General features: G+C 38.7%; 1 protein-coding gene across 1 annotated transcript in view; it reads right to left on the bottom strand.

Annotated features, from left to right (window-relative positions):
• MYO16 (myosin XVI) overlaps window positions 1-25454 on the bottom strand; it is a 382912-nt gene that overhangs the window by 23853 nt on the left and 333605 nt on the right. The window contains exons 30-32 of the mRNA XM_035565595.2: window positions 23449-23695; window positions 21328-21635; window positions 18024-19226 (exon numbers count right to left, since the gene is read on the bottom strand). Of these exons, the coding sequence (XP_035421488.1) occupies window positions 18024-19226; window positions 21328-21635; window positions 23449-23695 (1758 nt within the window). The remainder of the gene's footprint in view (window positions 1-18023; window positions 19227-21327; window positions 21636-23448; window positions 23696-25454) is intronic.

Below are 25454 nucleotides of genomic sequence, written 5' to 3'. Positions count from 1 at the left end.
ATAAACTGCATATTTAGGCAAATGTGCTATGCACTGAAAAAATTAGGCCAGCTCTACCCACAGTAACTGATTTGGGGCAGCCGGTAGAAAGGGAGTCTGAGCTAGAAAATGCATGCAATACAATTATAAGAGCATGCCTGACTTAGCTTTTGTACAAGCAAGTTGACTGAAAAATGCATCTTTGCACCTTGTATTAAATTTGTCTGAAAAGGAAATGTCACTTTTAGATGTTAATAGTCAGTGCACTTGCCTATAGATCATAATCCACCTACATAATTATTGTGCCACCTTTTACATAAAGAGTCTCAGGGGAAGTGGCTAGGATCCTTATTTTTCTTGATATCCAAAAGATTTATTGATTTGCCTGACATCTGCAATTCATTTGATTGTTGAAGTGGAAAGACATTTTCTTGCATTCCTACTTTGTAGAAGTCTTTTGTTTCATAGGTACATTGGTATCTTTTCACAGCATTCATGAAATGGTCTTGGAAAAAGAAAAGAAAAGATTATCTTTTCTCCATTGTACGTGTAAGATGAAATACTACAAAACATTGTGGATAGCTGCTATTGATCTAAAACACCATCATAAATTGGCAGAAACAAGTAGTGGACAAATATGCAACATATCTGTTGGGACAGCTATCTAAATAGAGATCTGTTATCCCATTTGCTCTATTCAATCATTGTAAGAAATGCACATCTTCATTTGCTAAATAAAAGAATCTTACAGAGAAAATAACACTCCACAGTGCCTTATTTTCTTTCTCTCAGAGGTGAGAAAGAAGTCCATATTTTGTTTCAAAATAATCTGGATTATACAAAGGTACTTGCGCTAATTTTCAGTATAATGGGCATCTTCATCTCCTTCTTGGAGCAGTCATGTGAGTCTTTGGAAAAAGTGTAAACACATATGTTGGCTAACTTCTAAAAGACTCCTGGAGAAGCTGGAGTTTATCCCTAGCAAAAAAAACCAACAAAACTCTTTATTTATTTTGGGCTTTGTGTAAATTGGGTGAGTTTTTTAAGAAAATCTTTTCTATACATAAGATAATAAGAGAATGTTTTAGTCAGGTGTAACCAGGGTACTGTCCCTGTGCTGCAAAACTTATATCGGGCAATCCAGGCTGGAAGGAACCTCAGGAGGTCCCTAGTGAATCCCCTGTGACTTTATCTTCTGCTCTGGGGTATCCCTCTCTTCTGCCTCCCCACTACCTAAAATATCTCTGAGTATAACAAACATGTCTCCTGACTTTCTGTCAAAACAGCTCTGTTCCACATTGTGTGCCATTGCACAGTGGGCAACTATAAAAGATATAGGAAGCACTCTGGTAACACTGAAGACTTACAGGAAGGTTCCCCAATTCTAATTTTATCCATCAAATATTGGTCTGAAATTCACTTCACCGTCACGTTATCTCAGTCATCTGATATAAAAATTTGGACATTTCTCAACATTAAAGTCAGCTTCCCCCTGCCGCCATGAATCCCTGCAGAAACAAGTATGCACTGCTCTCTCATCCCTTATCAACTTTCTGGAACTATAATAAACACATCAGGAGAGAGTAAAAGAAAAAACAGTGGTTCTTACAGTTGTACATCTTCAGCAACCCAAGCTTTTTGTGCAGACTTGTACTCTGCTGTTCTCACCAAATGGATGGATTATCTACCAGAAGTTTCCACTATTTTTTTAATATATATATATACATATATATAGATTTTAGTAACAGAATCTGAGCAGTTGCCAGCCATTTGAATGTTACTTGAAGAGTCATCTGTGCCTACTTGTGAGAGACTAGCTACAGAGAGCTGTAAGAGCATGGTGGGAGTTCATGATTATAAAAGGAATGCAAGCTTCAAGTGAAAACCTACAGACTGTTTGCAACAGCGAATAGCATTTGGATTATTGTTCTGGCAAACTCAACTTGCCAAAAAGGTATCTCTGACTCAGTCAAATTCTGCTCTGACTAATTTTGCAGTTAATGAGGATGTATGGACTATGAGGATGCATGGACTGGGGACATAATTTGTCCCACAACTGCAGCATAGTTAATAACTGGAAGCAATGTCATGTACAGTGCTTTTAATCACAGTACAACAAATCAAAGTGTAACAGTTATTTCCTTTCAAGCAAGCTCCATATTCCAATAAACCCATAATTAATTATATCATCAGTACTTGAAAAGTGTAAAAGGAAATGAATACAAAAGAGGCAGCTTGTGAAATCTGCATTTGCATGCTAGTCTCAATATTCCTGGAAGAGACAAAGTTTAAAACTCATAAGGTACTGAATGAAAAGTAGTTTCACTTTAGAAAAAAAGTCAGAGTATAGCAATCATGGACATGATTTAACATAACTGCTTTTTATTTTCTTTTTTGAATCATTACCTGTCATTTAAAAGAAATCCAACACACTGAAAGTCTACGTGGAATAACTTCTTGTCAAAAGAACAACTTGAATTCTTTTAATTGAGCTATGCTTTCCAAATATTATACTATAAATCTCTTTTTTTTTTCTCAAACATAAAATGTAGGATGCCAAACACTGCAGTTATTTCGTAAGTAGGATTTAGGTTGAATTAATGCTGTTATCACGAAATTAGAAAATGAACTAGTATAGGCTCTATTCAGATGACAGATTAAAGTGCAATACAGAAACATTTTGAGGACCTATGATTTTTTATACGGAAATTATATCTTTAGCCTATTTAATAAAGCTTAAAGCAAAGTATAAATCGATGATTGATATCAGCATTTAGGTGGAATCAACATAGACTCTTTTTGCAGCAAGGCATGAAAAAACAGTATGTTATTAAAAGCCCAGCAGTAACTAACCTGGTTGGATTGTAATTGACTTTTCTGCCAATGCCCTTTTTTTGCTCTCCTTTCTTTAAAAGCAGGCATATCCTTAGCTTATAGCTGTCCCCTTATGTTCTTTTTTCAAACACTTCTTTTAACATTTAGTGCTCATTTACAGTCTGACTGAAAACTCATTAATAACAACAGAAGGCCTCCACTGCTTCCAGTGGGTTTTGGATCAGATTCATGCTTACCTTGGATGCTTTGTGTAGCACTGCCAAAGCATGAAGGGATTCATGATATAGGGTAAATACAGACAGCCCCTTGCTTTGTCTGCCCTGGTAATTTTAATGTGCTCACAACTGTTCTCTGGCCCTGAGGCAAATGGTAAGAGACCCATGTCTAAGCTATTAAACTTTCTTGCCCTCCACAGCAGAGAAGCTGCATCCAAGCAGTCTAGTGGGAATAGACCCTGGCCTGTGCCATTTCCTGAACCATGCTCCGATCTGTCTGGAAGGGAACCAGCCTGCCAGGTCCAAAACCTTGCCAGGGACTGCTCTAACACTGAGAGCCCAGATGACTGAGCTGCCATACCCAGGACATTCCCTGGCATTGGCTCATCTACGGAAATAGACATAGTCCTTCGCCTTGACTAGTTACTACAATCAGAAATGAGTGGTCAATATTGAGTCCACCTCAGAAAAGAAAAGACAAAAAATGAACCTCAGACAGGTCAGGGCTAGTGGGGGCACTAAACAACTGCTTGGTCTCTACTATGTAAAAGTTTCATCTTCAATTGTATTAGGCCAATCTCTAATGATACCGGGGGAGCAAGTCTCCCAAGTTTTGCATTAGTGTAAATGGAAGTCATATGGTCTATGAGGGGTTTATACCCCTCTTGATATGATCCATCTGATTTGACTTTTATCTGGATCAGTTTTTCAAGGTACATTTTCCGTTTCACTAATTAAACAGTGAGCTTAGACTGAGTTCTCAACTGAGGAATTCCACTGTCACAAGCTAAGCTGGATGTATCTGTCCTAAACTAGAAACAACCTCTGTCCTGGTCCACAAAGATCAGCTCCATAAATCAGAAACCACCAATACTGTAGAAAAAGCTTAATAGCTTTTCCACAAAAGAACTAATCCTACAAAAGTATATGAGACAATTATGGAAATAAGTATACAAAAAAGAAGGAAATAGTCCCCCTTCCTGTTTATTGTCTGAAAAAAAAAAAAAAAAGCCAGGATAATGTCCAACATTATTTCTTAATTCTTGAAAAACATGACTTTCTGTAACCAATAATCAATGTATGGCTTTAGTTATCAAGATGCACAGTCATCCACCCTGTATTAGCAACTGTGAAAGACAGAAAACGTATTCTGGTAGATAAATTAATTTAATACTGGAGGAGAAGCTTTTTGTTCCTGGGCTTCCATGGAATCCAAAAGCTAAATAGCTTGATTTTCTTGAAAACTGTGGCTGGCGTCCAGCAAAATGAAAATTTCAAGTGAAGCAGCTTGTCACTGTACACATGAATAAGTAAGAACCGATGGATCTTATTAACCAGCATACGAAAGACAAGGCGCTGCAGACAGAAGGGATTCTTGATCTGTGCCCTCATTCTTTCCTGGGAGAGTCTGGAGTATACAAAATCCTAGCAGCCAACCATGAATATTTGTTACATTTCTTGTGGTAACTGGACACTGTGAAGTGTGGGAAATAAAGAATGATGACTGCACAAACTACACGGATATTTTCTGATGAAGGAAAGGGAGAGGTGGGTTACATAAAAGGAGGTCATTCTATTTTGGTGCCAGTGTTTATCACTGTGTTTTGTTGCACCTTGGCAATTTCACTTGGCATTTCCTGTTTTGCTCTGAACTTACTGCTGAGACACTCCTTGCCAGTAGAGTTTGCTAGCTACCCTCAGCACATGTTGTCTGGGGTGTCCTTTTGCTGGATGAATGCATATTGCTTCAGATTAGCTCAGTTTACTCACATGAAGTCACACTGTGACCTGCTGTAGCATGACTGTTTACTTTGTCTGCTGAGAGCTGGAGGCAAACAGATGCATCTTATTTGCTGAAAGAAATGGAGCAGGATGAAAACTGTCAAGACAGGATTCCCCCAGCCTATTAGCGTGTACTGCCTGTCTCGCCCTCATAGCTGTGCTGCTGGCTGCCGCTGCAATAATTATTCATTGATTTATTTCATCTCACAAAGCCTGTCCTTGTAGCACCAATTGTCTGGGATTTCCCCCTGGTGATGATGCTCCTAGGACAGGCAGCAATGCCTGTACTGTCGCTTCCAGCACCCTTCTCCCTGAGCTGTGTAAGTAGAGGCATTACAAGCCACTCCAGAAGCCTCGTTCTTAAACAAAGCAGGTAAATACAGCATGAGGAAAACAGACAACTCCTGCTTTGCTCTGGGAAGACGCACTTGTGAAAGCTCTGTATAAGCACCAGAAAGCAAAGAGAGGAGACATAGGCCATGAAGATCTTCAACTGACTCACTCTGCTTGAGGTGAATTGCTCCTCTGAAGAACACTGTTGGTGTAATACTGGTCAGAGCTCAGAAGACAAGGCTGGTAGCGAGAAAGAAGTTGCTGAAGCAACTGTAGGAACTCCTAGATCTCAGTGAGCGCTTAGGAATCATCAGCTCAAATGCTTTTTCGTATATCACTTTAGATCAACGGTACGCCTAGAATTGAAAATGTTTGGAAGGTTTCTCTTGCTTTCTTGTCTGGTGGATTCATGTTGGTGGGAACATAGTGCTCTAATTTTACACTGATTTCAGCAATCACTACAAGCTACAAATTTTTCACTCCTTTGTAGAAATAATGCTTGAGACAGCACTGGGTCAGGCAAACCTTCAGAGTTGGTGAGGGAGGCTGTAAAAGCACGCTCTTTCCCAATCTGGAGGACTCTGGATCATCTGAGATCAGTTCCCATCACGAGACAAAGAATATTGCTGCTGAAGGGGAGAAAACTACCTTCCTAAATACTCATCACTGATGAAGAGTATCTGGGCAGACTGCCATATCTCCTGCTTGATAGCATCTGAGCAAGAACTTGGAATGTCTTTTAATGCAGCAAGTATGCTAGACTCAAGGCAGAACATGCTTTTCAGAGAAGGGGGATTTCATTCACCCTGTCATCTCTAGGAACTGATCTCTGTGGGCCTTTCTGAGGCTCCAACACCAACCACAGAGGGCAAGAAGGAAGGCAGCATTGCTTGGGACAATTTCCTGCCTCAGGAAAAGCATCTCTTCCCCTCATGTTCCCCACCTTTTCAAGACTAATATGGAAAAGAGTAGCTGATTTTACTCTGTAATAGTTTTGTTTACTGTTAGGTGTGTTGATTGGCTCACCAAAGAGGCTATTTCTTGTGTTTGTGTGGTTAATCAACTGCTGCTGTGCTGGAAAAGGAGGAGGCAATTTGGTAAGAAACACAGCTTCCCTTCTTTAAACTGTTTTTTTCTAACTAATGTGGATGCAGCAGTTCTTTTTGAAGACAGGCATTTAAGTTTGTTTACTTTTGTGTGTGGTATCTCAGTAACAGAACAGCATTTACTGCTGGGCTTTAGCTGCTGTTGGAAGGAATTATGTGATGAGACACTGTCTCAACCTTCCTCCCCCTCAAACACTGTTGCAAATATTGTGAAAATAAACAAACAAAAAACCCCAAACAAATAGACACGGATTTGCCACTGCCAACAGCATCACATCAGTTCTGTTTACTTTTCCCAGAGAATACTTCTACAGATTTTTCAGAATCTCTCTCATAAGAGCTCTGGCACCAACTGCAACACAGAAGTCCTAGCCTAAGTGACTGCATTGGGCAGATGAATTGTTTGAGCAGGTCCTGAGGGAGAATCCAAGGAATATTTTTGGATCACCTGTATTGTCAACCTTCCCACCATATAGACAAAACCTCTTGGACAACTTTTGCAATTTGTTTCGGAAGTGAATTTCCCAAATAAGAATTGAATTTGGAGATACTTCTTTAGCTTGTTTTTAAGTTCATGTTGAGGGATACGGAGATGGTCAACATCCATGACCTTAAAGCAGGAACATATATCATAACATATATCACAAACGCAGTGTGGTAAGTATCCATCCTGTGTACAAATACAGCCAACCTGTGGCTAAAAACTATCACCACATTCTACTGATATGTCAGCATCATTATAAGGGACCAGCCCTTAAGGAAAGAGCTAGAAGAAATAATGAAACATTAAATTTCAGTGCTGAGATTTTTTTCATATGTTGTTTCTTTTAAAACTTGCACATTACAGAGGATAAAATTCATTTTCACTTTTTTTCATTTTAAAATAAAGTGAAAACTCTACCCAAGAGAGCCTTGAACCTGAAGGCCTCTTTATATTCACATCCACTAGTGGGCTTGGGGAGAAGGCAGATGCCCCAAATTTCCAATGCTAATTCAGTGCTCCATTTTCAAACACTCTCCTACTCTCCTGACAGCACATTTCAGTTGTGAGGAGAGGGCATGAGGGTCAGGGCACCCTCATGTTTATGACCACATCTTTTCCCATTCTTTTTCTGGCTGCCTTCTCTTTCTTTTCCATCCAGCCCCACAATGCCGATGGTGCAACTGGAACACAATCCACGTGTGGGATTGTTTCACAAGTCCTGTCAAGAACTTTGGGTCATCACTGAGGTGCTGGAGTTTGTGCCATCACAATGGCATTGATCCAGGATACCTGAGCCAAAAAGTTTAGACGCAGCTTGGTTTGTCTGTAACAGGCATAAACATATCTTTGGTTTTTGTGCAGACATACCCCTAAGTGACATCCTGACCACTGCTGAAATGACCACTCTTGAACTTAGCCAGGACCAAAACAAGTCAAAATGCCTCACTGTTAACATTTTCAGTAAGAAAAAAATCAGCATCTGTGATGCAAACCATTTCAATACTTTCCAAACATTTTTGAAAGAGTTGACATGAAAGAATGTTTATTTCTGCACAGAATTTCAGAATGCTTGATTTTCATTCCAGGGCAAAACAAAAATAAATGTCACAATCTTGACATTTTCTGTGAAATGGAATTACTGCTCTTTACTTAGGCTTTATGCAAAATATGATTTAATGCTGAGATGTAAATAATTAAAAGCATCTGAACAGATTTCTCACTCAAATTGAGAATTAGAAACTTTCATTAAAATGAGTGTTCAAATTTCATTCTCCGCTATGTTCCAAATACCCGTAGCCCTGTAAAATCAAGTAATATATGATATTTACTGCCAAATAATATTCTTGGTTGGTATCAGGAATGAAAGTGTGCTAGAATTCAGTTTGCTCGTTCTCTCAGATATGATTAATGTCTCACATTAATGTACTTTTGTTTTACAACTAGTGATACAGTTGTTCCTAATCAAAGTCCTTCATGGTTCTCCATCTTGGTTCACAAATAAAAGACACAGAAGACTGTTTATCATCTAAAGAAGCCCACAACACTGTCACTAATGAGACAACTTTCCAAACCAGTGCTGAATTTGGAACAATGATGTTGCATCAGATGGTGAAGAATCTACATTTTTATGAAAATAAGAATCCTGTAAATCTCCTCCTGAAGGACTGAAGTCACTATTACATGTGGAATATTATTAAAATCCATGGGCTTGAAACGCACTAAGTTGAACCAGTATGGTATGGTTATTGTTCTCCAGTATCAGACAGGATGAAGGAGACATGCAGTAAATTGAACCCAAAAGGAAAAATAGACTTTAAGAATTAATTATATACAAGGAATGCCTGCAGTTCTCAGAAATGGAGCATTTAAAAGGAACATAAAAGTGTGCTGCTACTTCTCTTCAGTTTCCTTCCTTTTAAGCACTGACTAGGTATGAACACAAGAGTCCCCACTGGGTCAAACCAAGGGTCTGTCAACTCCAGAATCCTCTTCTGACAGATGTAGATAATTACATTATAAGATTGGGTCAAAAAATGAAGTGATATTTCCTATGTGATATTGGGGCTGTACAGCCTCCTCCAATGTCTATATGACTGGATATCAGCTTTGGAAGTGTGTGTAGGAGTGCTAAGGATTTGGGTTTATTTTCATTATAAGCACTTCAAATGCAAAATAAATATAATAAAGGTTTATGACAATAACCATTCAATTTTCAGCTGAAATATAAATTAGTTTTGATTTGTTCTTTTCTAATAATCTTCAGGTAAAAATTGTCTATCATGACCTCACACATAGCTTAATTTTCAAGTCACAACAGAAAACCAAAGCAAATCATACACTATAAGATTTTAGGCAGTAAGAACAAACACTGAAATCAACCAGGAAGAGAAATGCTTCAGTGAAAAAAAAAATAAAATTGTCATAATTGAATAACAAATGTCTCTACACTGAAAATAGTTTTCAGATTCTGAAATGGAGAATTATTCTTGGTATACTGCATTTTTCCTAAAACAGATCTTTTTTTGTGACACATTATCCAGATAATGGCAGCCTTACAGATGGGGAGAAAACTGCAGATTAAGGGGATATCTTCCAGGCTGTAAAATGTTCATAAACATTCTGCAAACAGAAATGAAGGGTGCTTTCTCTAGACTTTTCTAATGCCTTTCCCTGCTGCAGTAATGCAAACCACAATTGTTTCTTCAGAAAAATCACCCAGTATGTGCTGGACAGCAATGGTATTGCAAGCAGTTCAGTCTCCTCGTTTGTTATTTTTTGCACAGGGCATCTACAACTAGCCAAGTGTGGGACTTTTTCATGACTCACATTAAACTGTTAGTAGCAATGTTTTGGCTTTTTCCCACTTCTCTGTAACTACTGCAAAAGATTCAGACTGAAAGCTGCAAGTAGTCCGTAGTGAATCAGAGATGATGACTCTCCTGTGTTTAGATACCTAATCTGAAAATTAGTCATAGAAAGTCACCCTCATTCCCTGGTAATTAAGGCAATTATATAAACAGATATTAATCTCTCTCAGAGAAGTATTGTGAAGATAAATTCATTAAAGTTTTAACGCTTTGAGAATTTTACTTCAAAGATGTTATACAAGTCCAATGTCTCATGTAATCATTCCTCCAGAATTCACAGGTGAAAGAAGACAAAAGGTGACAACACAGCTTTTTGTGTTAGTCATGTTTTTTAAATTGTTAGCTTTTGCCACAAAGAAAGTAAAAATATTACATTGTATCAGTATAATGTAGGAATAATGAGATGCAGATACGAACATTATTAAGTTGCTTAAGAGGAAAAGCTGACTGGCTTAGAGGATAAGGGACTGGGATTTCATCTCAGAAACCCCAGTGGGAATTTAATTTGCAATCCACTGTTGAGATGTTAGCTGCACAATAGTAGCTTACTCTAATCTGCTGATAGAAGCAAATTGTTTACTAGCTGTCAAAGGGATACCTGCCTTTGGCAGGTCAGTATTCCCCATACATACACATTAAATCCTGTTATTTTCCAAGTTTGAGCCAATTTCAGCAACGAATATTTGTCAAACTTTAATCCCAACTAGGTACATCTAAATATTTGCACTATTTTCCATTGGTAACTATCTTACTATGACTTCCAGTGCCTAAACTGGAGAATGTGAAAAAATTAACTGATACGTGGAGCTACCTGCACTGGAAACATTTTGCCTAAGACATGGGTAAAAAGGGATTTATATGGATGCCAAAGACATTGGGCAAACATCTGAACAGTGTTGATATTTTGTCAACAATTTAATGTTTGTATGTCTTTTCTCTTTTTGTTATGTAAGTTACTAAACTTTTTTGGGGGGAAGGAACAGGCTACTGAAGCATAGACTTGCATATACAGACCTATTTTAAATGAAATTCTAACAAAAATCTTGAAGCTTATACAAAATTATTATTATTATTCTCACAAAACTTGAAGCTTATACATTGATGGGCTAAATAAAGGAAAGGTCTTCCTAATTTTGAAGGCAAGCATCCATATCAACCTTTTCTCAATCAGCAAGAAGGAGAGAAGGCTTAAATCTTTATCTCAATAGCCTGATGGTAAGCAAATTCATTCAGGTTAAATGAAAGTCATGTTTTATTTGCTCTTTTCCTTTTGGAATCCACATGAGTACTCACTCTGCCAATCTGAGCACAGATGATGGGCTGGGAATTATTCCTTCTTTTGTTCTGAAGCTGAAACAATTCCACTTTGCATGGAATAACTTAATATTAACTGTATCAAATTATGAGAAACAATGGTACAAAGGAGCAATCTGAGTATTATTCATCCGTATTGAGGAAAAAAGAGTTCTGTCCTTGCTCCACAGATAATTAATATGAAGCACTTCAACATGTAACTGCCTCCTCCTTCCCAGGAATGCCTTAGATGTTGAATAGTGTCAAAAATTTGTACATTCTTCTAGAAAGAGTGTGTTCAGATTAAGGCACTGAATTGGGTTTCAGGAAATCTAGTTTCAAGTCCAATGTTTTCATCTAGAAATACCTGGGTAGGAACTCTATACATGATCATTCAGCTTCTATTTGACCTGCTAACTAAAGTTACTATTTGTACAAATTAGAAGAATAGAAGAAAGGTGTGTGTGCATTACTGCTAATTTTCACTCAAGTCTCATTTGATATGGAGTAAAAGGGATTTCCTGTCTAACAATACATCTGTAGCTTCAATGGCAACTCCTCTCAAGCTTGGAGAAATCACTTCAGCTCAGTTCACAATTATTACAGTTTTGCTTATTTAAACTATAAGTTTTGTAGAGCTGAAAACTTTTCTCATTACATGTATTTTGCAAGAAATTGCACACTATACGACATACTGAAACTACTGTTTCAGTATACTGAAACAATTGCACAGTATATGACTATACTGAAACTACAAGTTTCAGAGTTCAACAGGACAATATCCTGACAAAAATGCTTCTGTGCGTTGACAAATTTCTGCCTGGGAAAACAGATTGATGCCCTAAACATCAGTAAGACAGCATGCGTGCAGCCAGCCAATGACTTGGTCATTAAATCTCATTCTGTGATAAGGTCACCCACTTAGTGGATGAAGAGAAGGTGGCAGATGTAATCTTTCAGGATTTTAACAAGGTCTCCGATACTCTATCTCACGGCATCTTTCTGGACAAATTGTCCAACTCTGAGATGAACAGGTACATGATCTGCTGGGTGATGTACAGGCTTGATGATAGAGATCAGAGGGTTGTAGCAAATGGGGCTACCTCTGGCTGATGGACAGTCACTAGCGGTATTCCCTGGTGCTCAATACTATGATGTCCTCTTCAACATTTTTATCAGTGATGTGGATGCAGGAGTAGAATGCATCCTCAGGAAGTTTGCTGATGATAGTAAACAGGGAGGTACATCCTTTGAGGAGAGGCTGAGGACACCTGGGTTGTCTAGTCTGGAGAAAGGTGCCTGAGGGGTGACCTCATTGTTCTCCACAACTTTGCGAGGAGGGGAAGCACAGAGGGAGGTGCCAGTCTCTGCCCGCTGTGAGCTAATGGCAGGATGTGCGGGAATGTCACAAAGCTGTGCAAGGGGAGGTTCAGACTGGATGTCAGGAAAAGTTTATTTACTGAGAGGGTGGTCAAACACTGGAACAGGCTTCCTAGAGAAGTGGTTGTTACCCCATACCTGTCAGTGTTCAACAGGTATTTGGACAATGTCCTCAATGGTTTAACTTTTGGCTAGCCCTGAAGTGGTCAGGCAGTTAGACTTGATGATCTCTGAAGGTCCCTTCATACTGAACTATTCTATTCTAGACTCTGATCATTACTTGAACCTGTAGATTATTTTGTTATTTTAGAAGAAGATTGGATACGCCCAGTCTATAACACCAGGTAATGAAAGTTGTTGCCATCTGATTATTTTTTTTGTTGTTGTTGCCTGTGTGAAAGAAAGGTAATCTCAGTTCAGTTCACAATAAACCAGCAGTCCATCAGAAAACCACAAATCCATTCTAGTGGAATTCTGGATGATCATTTCCCACAGTGAGGTCAGGAGCCAAAAGGATATCAGTGCCAAGGATTCAGGCCTTGAAATTACTCCTCTAGGTAAGAGGGAGGCATGTTGGGAGATCTGTCTGTATTACACTTTTATTGGCAAAGAGGCTTTTATCTCCAAGGCTGATGATCCTGTACAGAGACATATTGATTCCCATAGCTAACTTTCCTTGACTCTGAAATGGCCCACATTTGTATTTTCAGTTTTGAGTTAAAGTTGTTAAGTTATAATACAATATTTCTATAATATTCTATATAATATACAGAAATAAAGTAAATTGCACATTACAGAGTGCTGGTCTAGGTTGTGTCAATTTTCATGAATTTCCATTTAAAATTATTTAATTTTTTTACCACATCATCTCATATAAGTACAATAATACAAATAATGACATGAATTGAAAAAAGAAGGCAGTCTTCCAGGAACTTCATATGCATAAAGTAATAGGTGATAAAAAATCAGAACGTAAGACAACTTGTAGTTTTAGAGCCTATTCTGCCGATTGTCATTTAATTAATTGTATCAGAGGTTTAATAAAAGACTATTTATTCCAGCTGTTACCCTAGAAATGAACAAAACCTGTGAAGTACACAAAAAAAGTCAAAAACATTGCACATACCTTCACCTGTATTTCTTTGTTACTTTCCATCCATCTGCTCATTGCTGAACTATTCATATGTAACTGCACTTAGTATTATACAGTAGCTTCCTAGATCATAAAATATTGATTCAGGTTTTTTATTCTATATCTTTTTTGAACTTTGATCTTTCATAGTTAGTGCTGCCTTGATGAAATATTTAGAAGTACAACATTTTCCATGCGAAAGGTAAATTTAGAGGTTTTATATGGTAGCCTGTGTTAATGCACCAGCTTCAACCCACAGGAGACCCAGGCTGAACTCTGTCTTGGTCACATTTAGTTGAAAATTGAGTTTGTAGAAACCCTCAAATCCAAAGCAAAAAATTTTTAAGGTAAAAGTAAATTTTCTGACTTAAATGGAGTAGGCTTACCACACTTCCTCACTAGATACTTTTAGAGAGCCTTGAGACAATACATCCAAAGAGCTGACTTTAAAATCTGATCGTTTCTTCCTAGCAGATAAAAATGTATTATCTATACAACAAAAGCAGAGCCCCAACTTAAAAAAAAAAAAAATCTGCATGTATTAATAGGTTTTGAATGTTATCAACTAACTGCCAAAGCAAACAAAACTGCACTATCTTTACAAATTTAATCAATTCCTATACTTAGAATAATAAACAAAGCATTCTCTTGAGGTTGAAAACTGATGAAGTCTCAATTTGTATCCATGGCTGATTGAATTAAACATCTAGGAATATGCACGGTCCAGCTAGAACTTTTTCTAGGTCTGGAGGACTTACAAGAGGACTTACATCCACCAGGGTTTCTCTGATGGCTGGTAGAGGCCTTCTTCCCAAGTATAAGTCTCTTCTCTCCATCTAGTCACTGACTTTCATGAAACTTGTAGAAATCCAATTATTTTGAAATCTTCATCATAGAATCACAGAGTCATAGAATCATTCAGGTTGGAAAACACCTTCAGGATCATCAAGTCCAACTGTCAATCTGACCTACTCAGTTTCATCACTAAACCTTTCATCACTAAACCCCTAGTGCCACATCCACATCTCATATGTATCTTCAGGGATGGGGACTCCACCACTTCCCTGGGCAGCACAATCCAATGCTTGACCACTCTGTCTGTGAAGAAATGTTTTATCCAATCTAACATCCCCTATCCCGCACCCATCCCACCCCCAGTGCAATTTGAGACCATTTCTTTGCATCCTACCACTTGCCACCTAAGAAAAGAGACTGACACCCTCCTTGCTACAGCCTCCTTTCACGTAGCTGTAGAGAGTGATAAGGCCTCAGCCTGTTTTTCTCCAGGCTAAACAACCCCAGTTCCCTCAGCCACCCTTAGTAAGTCTTGTTTTCTAGTTCCTTCATCAACTTCATTGCTTTTCTCCGAACATGACTGAGCAACTCAATAACCTTCTTGTAGTGAGAAGTCCGAAACAGAATGAAACATTTGAGGTGAGGTCTCACTAGTGCCACATACAAAAGGACAATCACTTTCCCACTCCTGTTGGCCATACCATTTATGATGCAGGCCAGGGTGCCACTGGCCTTCTTGGACATCTGTGCACATTGCTGGCTCATGTTCAGCTGGCTGTCAACCAGCACACCCAGGTCTTTTTCTGCCGGGCAACTTTCCAGACACTCTACCCCATGCCTAAACTGCTGTATGTTATGGCCCAAGTTCAGGACCCAGCACTTAGCCTTGCTGAATGTAACAAGATTGGACTCGGCTGATTGATCTAGTCTATCCTGATCTCTCTGCAAAGCCTTCCTGTCCTTGAGCAGATCAACAGTCCCTCCCAACTTGGTATCATCTATGAACATACTGAGGCTGCACTCAGCTGCCTCATCCAGATCATTGATAAAAATGTTTTACAACACTGTCCTCAATATTGACCCCTGGGGAACACCTCTGGTGACCAGCCACAAACTGGACTGAACTCCATTCACTACGACAGTTTAAGCCCAGCCATTATCCAGCTGGTTCTTCACCCAGACAACTGTGCACCTGTCCAAGCCACAAGCAGCCAGTCTCTCCAGCACTGTGGAGGAGACGATGTCAAACACTTTACTAAAATCCAGGTCGACAACATCCACATCCCTTCCCTTATCTACTAAGCGTGTCATCTTTGTCATAGAAGGAGACCAGGTTAGTCAGGCAGGACCTGCCTTTCATAAACCCATGCTGTCTGGGTCTGATCACTTGATCATCTGGCATGTGCCATATGATGACATTCAAGATGATCTGTTCTGTGACCTTCCCTAGCAACGAGGTCAGACTGATGGGCCTGTAATTCTCTGGATCCTCCTTTCCTGTAGATTGGAATCATATTCAAAAACCTCCAGTCAGCTGGAATCTCCCCAGTTAGCCAGGACTGCTGGTAAATTATTGAAAGTGGCTTGGCGAGCACTTCGGCCAGCTCCTACAGTACCCTTGGATGAATCCCATCCAGTCTCATAGATTTGTGAACATTCAAATGATGTAGTAGCTCACTTACAGTTTCCCATCGGATTATAGGAGCGTCATCTCCCTCCCTGTCACCATCTTCCAACTCAGGGGCCTGGGTACCCTGAGAACAATTGGCCTTACTAATAAAGACTGTGGCCAAAAAGGCATTAAGTACCTCGGCCTTATCCTCATCTTTCATCACTACATTTCCCCTCACGTCCTGCAAAGGATGGAGATTCTTCTTACTCCTTCTGTTGCTGTTGATATATGTTTATAAAAGCAATTTTTTTTCTTCTTTTCTGGTCTCTCACTGCTCTAGCCAAATGGAGTTCCAGATGGGTTTTTGCCCTTCTAATTTCCTTTCCTGCACAACATCACAACAGCTCTATGGTCCTCCTGATTTCCTTGCCCCTTCTTCCAGAGTTCATAAATTCTCTGTTTTTTTTTTTTTTTTTTTTTTCCTGAGTTCCTGAAGAAGCTCTCTGTTCATCCAACCTGGTCTTCTCCCCTAACAGCTTGACTATTGGCACATTGGGACAGCCTGCTCCTGCTCCTATAAGATTTCTTTCTTGAAGAAGGTCCAGCCTTCCTGAACTCCTTTGCTTTTCAGATCTGCCTCCCAAGGGACTCTTGTCAAACAGGTCTCTAAACAGGCCAAAGTCTGCCTTCTGGAAATCTAAGGTATAGATTCAGCTAACCTCCTTCCTTATTTTTCCAAAAATCCATAACAGTATTATTTCATGATTGCTGTGCCCAAAACAGCCTCCAAACATCACATTACCCACAAGTTCTTCACAACTTGTAAACAACAGGTCAAGTGGGGCAACAGGTATCTCCTTGTATTTGGTTAAAAGAGGTTTTGGTTGAAGGCTGCCAAGATCTTAGGGAAAGAGAAACAGGGTGACACACAGACAGACATACATATGTCCAGAGTAAGCACAAACACCTGCTTCTGTCCTATTATAGCTACATAAATCAGGATATGATACCGAGATCAATGAAGCAGTATATAAATAAGAAAATAGACATTTAATAAGAAGATAATCTCTTTTGTGTAAACTAGAGGTTGCACACAAGTCAGGTCATTCAGGATATGCTGCTAGGGAGATGAGTTCATGTATACAGTGCACTGACTATTTTCAATAGGAGATTGTATTTTAAATCAGAAAAGTAACATAAAGTTACAATACTGGAGACAGTGTTATAATCGATACACAGGATGGGATTTACTTCACCTAACTTTAATCATTTAGAAGTTACAACTCTACTTGTTTAATCATCTAGGCTTTCCTCATACCCGGTGTAGAATGGGAGGAATGTAGGAGGAATTAAACTCTCAAAATGACTGTATCTTCATAGCCTAAGGATGTGATAACTACATTTTGAGCTTTTAGATGGACAAAGCTAGGTCTGAAGCATCTCATCCTTAAAAAGTAATGAAGTGAATTTGTTAATACCAGGATGAATTTTCAGTATTTGTAAGATCCATAGATTTGATCCAGAATATTGAACACAATAAACACTTTCTACCCGCACAAGGCAAATAATTAAATGATATTGTCTCAGGACCATAGTCTCAAAAACCTTAGCAAAATGGCAAGTTTTGCTTCTTTTTATAGTTGACTTTTGCACTAGATACAAACTACATACTTCAGGTGCCAGAAAATCAAGTCATTTGTGGGTATGTACATAAAAGTATATAAGTTAGAGAAAAGGTTAGAATAAAAAGAAAAGGGAAATAAACAGAGTTTACTGCAATACTCTTTGTCTGAAATTCATTTGAGATTTGTATGACCAAATCCAGAGTTTCATGGAAATGGAACCTACCAGACAGCTAGCCAACTGAAATATAAAAAATACATTTCATTCAAAGTATTTCTATGGATTGATATTCTAAACTCATTTCACATGATATAACATCTGTGCTTATTTTACTGAGACTATGGGAATGTGGAAAATAATCCATTTGATTTTGTGTCGTACAAATGTTTTGGTAAAAGACATTTCAGAGAAAACCTGAAGGCCTATATTTTTCATACGCAACAAATTTCCCATGTGTTTCTTATGACTACAATGGATCTTTGTCAAAAAAAAAAAAAGAACAAGTTTCTTTTGTTTTTTATGTACCCTGTCACCTTTTAATGTAAGACTGTTTTGGTGCAGAAGAAATACATAGAGATCATTCTTACCTTCTGGCTCCCTGATCTTACGTCCTGCTGCAGATTTCCGCAGCACGCTCCGTCCTGAGTTGAACAAGCTAGTTAACTCATCAAGGGGACTGGTCAGTGACCTTGAGTTTGTAGGGCTGTACGGAAATGAAGATGATGAATTAGAGTTCAATTTTCTGTGATCTGCTCTTGCCACCTTTGGAGAGTAAGGCAGTTTGGAGAATGGAGAAGATGAACATCCAAGCGGAGCAGGGTTTGGTCTCTGAGGTACTTTTGATAGATCTGAGTTTGTACCTGTTTTCCCTGTATTAATAAGAAAACTAGCACAAGGGTCTGGAGGAAATGCAAAATGTGTGGAAGACCGGTAGGAAACGGGAGGTGGTACAGGAGGAGGGGGTGGTGGAAGAGGAGGGGGTGGTGTTGAAGGAGGAGTCACTTTGCTGGAAACATTGAACACAACCAAGCCTGGAGATGCTGGTCTTTCATTTTCTCCTTTCTGGCTTTTGGAGTACTGTGGTGATAACGGACTTGAGCCTTCTGACTGCACAGGATATTTTAGATTGGTTTCCAAGACTGGAAGCTTTTTAACTTCTAGTGGTGTTAGCGGTGATTCATCAGAAGCAGGTGAACATGTGACAGGAGTTGGAGGAAATACGAGAAGTGGGGGCCTGTGAGGGAGCAAGTTTGGGAAAGGGGCTGGAATGTCACATGAGTCTTTATAGTTTACAGCTGCTTGACTATTTTCATCCAATGTTCCAGCTTCAACATGAACATTTTTTTTGCTTTCAAACATCAGAGGAGGAGATCCAGTCGCTACTGAAATTATTCCATTACCATTGCTTCCTTCTTCTGGCAGAAAATACTTCATTTCCTCATATACAGACTCTCCTTGCTCTGGGCTTTCTGCTTCAGCAGAACTGCTTTTCATTGCATTCCCTACCATTTCAATATAGACAGGCTCATTTTCTTCCTCTTCTTGTGACATGTAGAGACTCAACACACCATGCTGTGGTCCATCAGCAGATACTGCTCTCTGTACTGTCACAGTGTCATAGCCACCTGGTTTGGTGACTACGTTTGCCTGTTTCACATCCCTAGGCTTTTGGCCAGGTATTTCTTCATAAGAGCCACTAAGTTTTGTATTGGGACTCCGTTTTGGTTTTCTGGGAGGTATTTTTTTCATGGTACTATAGTCATCACTGTGTGGCCTTGGACGGGTCAGTACTAGGAAAGTGAAAAAGCTGTGTGTTACTAACAGATCAAAGTAATTTTTTTCTTACACAGGGCCAGTATTTAAGCTTTCAAATCTTGCTCATATAGTTTTACAATAAGAGTCACACACACGGGGATTCAGTCAAAAGTATACATATTTCAAGGAATAAAATGCAGAACTTTCAGCTTCAGAACCACAAGCTTTTGCTGCCTGGGCATACAATCTGCTTTGGTAGCCTCTACTGCCACTAAAACTAACACCCAAGGAGATATTTTTTGAATCCAAATGTTCACTGCATGGTCTGTAACACATGGAAATATGTGTTTGTTACTTATTTTGCCCCAAGGGAGATGATACAGGGGCATGCTTTTAACTAGGAATTTCAACATGGTGCTACACTGACATGGATGTTATCACCAGTAATTGAAGTATCTGCCTTTTATGTGAACTGCTTCGAGAACAACTTTTTACATGGGCAGATAGTGATAGAAAAGGGGGAACAGTTTTAAACTAAAAGAGGGCAGATTTAGATTAAATGTTAGGAGGGAATTCTTTACATAGAGGATGGTAAGGCACTTGAACAGGTTTCCCAGAGAAGCTGTGGATGCCCCATCCCTGGAGGTGTTCAAGGCCAGGCTGGACGGGGCTTTGGGCAACCTGGTCTAGTGGGAGGTGTCCCTGCCCATGGCAGGGGGTTTGGAACTGGGTGATCTTTAAGGTTCATTCCATTCCAAGCCATTCTGAGACTCTATGATTCTATTTAGTATATAAAACTCTAATTCTAGGCCGATATTATCCCTATCTCTGCTTCTTCTGTATTGTTGGTGTGGAAATAATTTACTTAGTTATGGAATCACATACCCTAGGGGTAATTCTTCCACTGAGTGAGTATACAGTTAACAAAACTAGATATCTTTTCACAGCCTCCAGGTACAGGTGGACTGGAGATAATAGACACCAATCATCAATATGTGACCGGTCTTTTAAGATCAAAATTAAATGGTGTAAATTGAGCTGGTTTTGGACAAAGACTCAGTGAATATATAATTCTTGAAAACTGAGCACAGCAGGGAAACCAGTCTGACTGTTTTGCGAGTGCATAAGCATTAGTGTTAAGACCACACAAACATATATAAATTTTCATTCTTTCAGAAACTCTGCTACAGCTTTTTGGTTAAATCAATCATTTCTTTCAGTGCTGGGCACAGAAAACCTAAACCACTACTCCTTAACTGACACTGAAGTTTATAGTTTAAAAGTACTATATTGGACACAGTTCATCTCACTTTACAAGGACATTGAATGAGAAAAGAAGTCAGGAAAATGGACTTGCATCTAATAAACTGGGCATGAGTAATTATTTTGCAAGAGGGAGCTGCAAAAATCTACAGCCATTGTATGCAGGCGTAGAGAATAGTTACATGTAGCTTTAAACCCAACCTGAAAAATCTTCCCTGATAAGCTTACAGGGGGCTCTTTACACAAACCATGACAAGTCAGGCTTAACAAGGAAAAGCAGAATGCATCCCTCATCTTCATCAAGAGTGTAGGAGGAGAGAAGAACAGAACTCAAAACTGGACCTAATGCACAATAATGCATTGCAACACTTTGGGACTTTCATAGCAGTTTCATTCCAAACAAAAAATTCACCATAAGCAAGTTATGGCACAATCATCAACCACTGAATGCACAAGTTATTCATGTTAACACAGAGCAAAAGCGGGAGAAAGTTTAATATTTAACTTGGTGAAATTCAAGATTTGAGCATTCTGTCTGAGCAATGCAAGATATTCTAATAGACAGTTAAAAAGGTGAAATAAAACAGTCAGTGGGGTAGAAAAACTGAAGCTGACAAAGATCATTTGCCTCTAGAGGGAATTCTGAAAACAGGCTTTGGCTGTTGACAAACCAGGCAATTAGAACACACAAGTACCTATTTGCCGATTTGGGAGCAAATGACAAATTGACTAACTTTATTTACTGCCACTGAAATATTTTACGGAAGCGGGGCTTTTCAAAGGCGCTTGCCTGTGCTTAGAGGGATCAAAGTGGAAAGAACAAATCAATAACCTAGAGCAACATTTGTGACGGCTTCCCCCTTTGTGCCTAACCTTCGCTGGCGGTTTCTTTAGAAGCTGCCGACAAGCAAGCGCTAACAGCCTCGTAGGAAGCGCTCAGCCGTGTGTTGGGGTCCCTCTTTGGTTTGGGAGGAGGCTGTTTCCTTGGTGACGGCAGGCTATTGCTGTCCTCCATGCTGAACACAGAGTGCAGGGAGGGGGACCTGATGGATGACCCAGCCGCAGAATGTACCAAGCCGTCCACCGCCATGGGGACGGGGACGGAGCTGGAGTGAAAGTGCTTAGGCGTTCGACAGCCGGCAAAGCTGTCCTCAGAGACCTTCCCACCCTTGTCTTCAGCTCTGAAAACACAGAAGAGAGGCCCAGATGCATTATTCAAGTGATAACAATGAACCTGTTCATGCAAACATAACAACAGCTTTTTGGTAAACAACCTCACAACTCCCCTGCTGCGCGGAGGGGATGTGTGGAGTAATCTTCTGACAAACAAATCCTGATCAAGCTGCTAGCTTTCTTCCATTTCCTGTTTCATGATAAATCAGGACACTGGCCCCTTTTCGCACAAATGCAGCTTTCCTTAAGCAGTTGCATATTGTTGATCAGACGTTCACCGAATGAATCGTTCACACTTTGATTGTTGCACACAATCAAAAGCTGCATTTCCAATCTGAATGATAATTTCTGGGAAAGCCATTTTAATGGAAAGTTACTGAGGCAGCAAATGCTGAGCCTTTATCACTATTTTCTAAAAAGACAACAATAAATTCTATTTAGATAATGCAAATCTTTAAAATATTAATGACCTTTTTAACCACCGACATTGGCTGCCTGAACTATTCCACCTAGATATCTATATATCCTCCTGTTTAAGCTTACTTATTAGTTATCCTTTTAAAGATAACAAATATCACAGTTTTGGACTTTTACTCATTCCATTTTTTACTTTTATTTTTTGCTATTTCAATGCATCCTGAGAAGTGACATTTATCAGCTGCCTCCAACAAACTGATTTTTAACAAAAATTCTTCCAACATTTTACTCCTCCGAAAATCAAAACGCTGAAAACCTTTTAACTTACAGTGGCAGTGTATTAGATAGATGTCTATACCATCATTTTACAAACAAATCCCTATTTTTTTTTTAAATTGTATTTCTGCATGGCAGATCACCAGCAGAGCTGGAATTCATACACAGGATATAGCCAGCTGCCCATGTAGTAAATGAAACAGCTAAAGATGAAAGTGTGGTGCTCAGTGGATAATTTGTTTTCACTGTAATGTTTAATTACAGTCTTTTCTACAAAGGCATTTCCTCCAATATGTAATCACTGGGATATTTGAAGCTAATTAAGCAGATGCACTGCCATTTTCACTTTAATAAAAGTCACTGACAAAAGCAATGAAACCAAAGGCAGTTGTTCCGGATGAGAATTAAGTTCCTATGGAAAAATAAATATTTGTATGTCCAGCAAGTTATAGACACTTTCCTGCAACTGATACATACTTGCTAGTAACTGTAAATGCTACCTTTGCCCATTCAGGCGTCTGAGGGAAAAAAAGATCTCGGACACCACAGCTAAGGAAAGAAAGGCTCTCCAACACCTGCTGGATTTGCACAATAGGTACTCTTGAAAATTCTGATGGGAGCTAAACAAAACAAACTTTCATCTATTTTTAAATAAGAGCAAAGAATCCTCTTCAAAATCTATCTAGTTCAATACACGTTCAGGATTTCTTAGTCTGCATCTTGTTGCATTTTAATGCCTTCCTGGCTGTTTTTCATTATCTTGGCATTTCCCAATGTTGGAATTTTAAGTTAGATGAGTTTTTCTTTTGTTTCTTTGGTTTGATGAAAGTTCAACTATAATCTATTTATCTTCAAATTAAAAAGTATTTATGTAAAAAATAAAGTCCTCAGAGGCTTGAATATGTTCCTATGAAGCTCAGTCTCCCTTGAATAGTACATTACCAGTGTCCTTTAGTGTCTAGACTTAATTACCTGCTACACAAACAAAATAGTGTCTAATACTGATTCAGGCTGAGCATATACTTGAAAATCTTCCAGAATTCCTGTGACTTTCTAAGCAGGGAAGAAAAGCTGAGGAAATGCTCTAATTCTTCACTATCCAGCACAGAAGATATTTTCTCATCTTACCTTTTGTGGACTTCCTCTGGTTTGTTTCTAGCCTCTAGCTTTTCCCTGTGGTAAGCTGCATTCATCTCATTGCGGATCCGGTCATTTTCCCGAGCAATGTCAGAAGCATTTTGAATGACCAAGGCATCATATGTTTTCAGCCCCATATCCTCGGCATTCTGCAAGAAGCTTCTGATTGAGGTGACCTCTTGCTGTTTGATGCTCATCTTCTGTAGCATGTGCTGGCGAGCTAGAAATCCTCTTACAACTACCATAACAAAAGAAAAAATTATGAACTAATGAAAGACAACTAACAGATTAGCAAATAAATTAATATTACTGTGTGTTCTGCTGTAAACATAAATAAATCAAATTCAGTCAACATCTTATACAAAGAATGAAAGAAATGTGACTGCATATATACATACAAAAAATGGAACCGTTTTCTAGTGCTTAAAACATAGTATGACAGCAAATTCATTCGCAAATTTAAGCTATCATAACTCAAAATGTTTACTTTCACTGAAAGTTATTTTTGTTTGCATTACAACTGGAAACTTGGATGTATGATGCAGAATGCAGAAGCATACACTTACAAAGAAAAGATCAAAAGATTATTTGTTTCAAAATAACCCCCTGAGTAAATGATTGTTGCATTGAATGCCATAGAAACTATAAGATCGTTTGGATCTGATCAACTTAAAACAGTATTTTAGATATTTCTGTGTACCTATAAACAGAAAAAATAAATAAATCAAAAATCAAAACCAACACAAGAACTTTGACTGAGACTTTGCTCATTTTTTTTCAGTAAAGACAATTAATGCAAATTTCTGAAATGTTTCTGTCATATCATCTGCATTTTGCAGTTTAAAATTTTCATCTACATTGCATCAGCTTTATGTGTCTATCAGGTCTAGTTTTCACACTCCTTGTCAGCCTTATGTTTTGGTGTATCTCCTGTAATAGCTGTGTTACTTTTCTAAGTATGTACACGCATTTCAACCACTTCTACCCAACCTAAATACCACCTAGTCTCCTGAATTTTCAGAAGCACCCAGCTGATCAGAAACACAAGGCACAGGGACTTCTGTGACCATGATGACTTCAGCACCAAATTGATTACTCTACCTGTAACCAGTGGTATTAGTATTCTTGGAGCATACCTCCTGGTTTAGGAGGAAGAGCTGTACCAGCCAAAGGTGCTTTTCTTGTTAGTTTGTTTGTTTGCTTGTTTTCAATTTCCCCAAGGTGCTGTTTCTTTCCAGGTCTAGAGCAAATTCTGTGTACCTCACAGGGAAGCACTTCTTATAGTATTATTTGCCTAGTGCCTGAAATACTGCTGACTTTCAACTTACATGTAACAAAAATGGGTCAAATTTCATCATTCCTTATAATGTTTGCCATCATTTTGGTCAAATGAAAGTTTTTCATAAGTAAAGTAAACAGGAAATAGCCTGTATAAGATGTTGTTTTGTGTTTGGGAGATGCTAATGAAAATAATGAGGTTGTAAGATTAAAAAAAATATATATATATGCTACCACGTATAGGTCTTTTTAACAATGTAATTAGTTGTAGGAGCACTGCAAAGTTAGTTGTAGGAGCACTGCAAAGTAACATCAAATGACAGTCAAGCTGAATTAATCTAAAGGAAAAATGTAGAGAGAGAAAGATACAATTAGTCTTCTATGAATGTAAGATGATACTGAATAAAACAAATAGATAAAGCAGAGGGCAATGTAAGATAGTTTCACCTTTTATGTCCTTGTTTGGATATTTAAAACAAGATTTTTTTGTTTTTAGAGATGCTCTAAGCCTGGCTGATGAAATACAAGACAGGGTAATGTTAATGTCCTAATGGTGCTGCTATCCAAAATTCACTGGTTTTGGAAACATTCAAGTTCATATACTTTGATATTATTTATAATGGACAACTTTGAAGGTTTACAATTTTTATAATCATAGCCAGTCATGCCATTTTCAATCCCTTGGAGTTACATTCTATAATAAAATCTGACTTCTTAAA

The sequence above is a fragment of the Cygnus atratus genome, chromosome 1 (genome assembly GCF_013377495.2).
Source record: "Cygnus atratus isolate AKBS03 ecotype Queensland, Australia chromosome 1, CAtr_DNAZoo_HiC_assembly, whole genome shotgun sequence".
Lineage (NCBI taxonomy): Eukaryota > Metazoa > Chordata > Aves > Anseriformes > Anatidae > Cygnus > Cygnus atratus.
The sequence above is the reverse complement of the archived record's forward strand: the minus strand, read 5'-3'. Positions and strand labels throughout refer to the sequence as shown.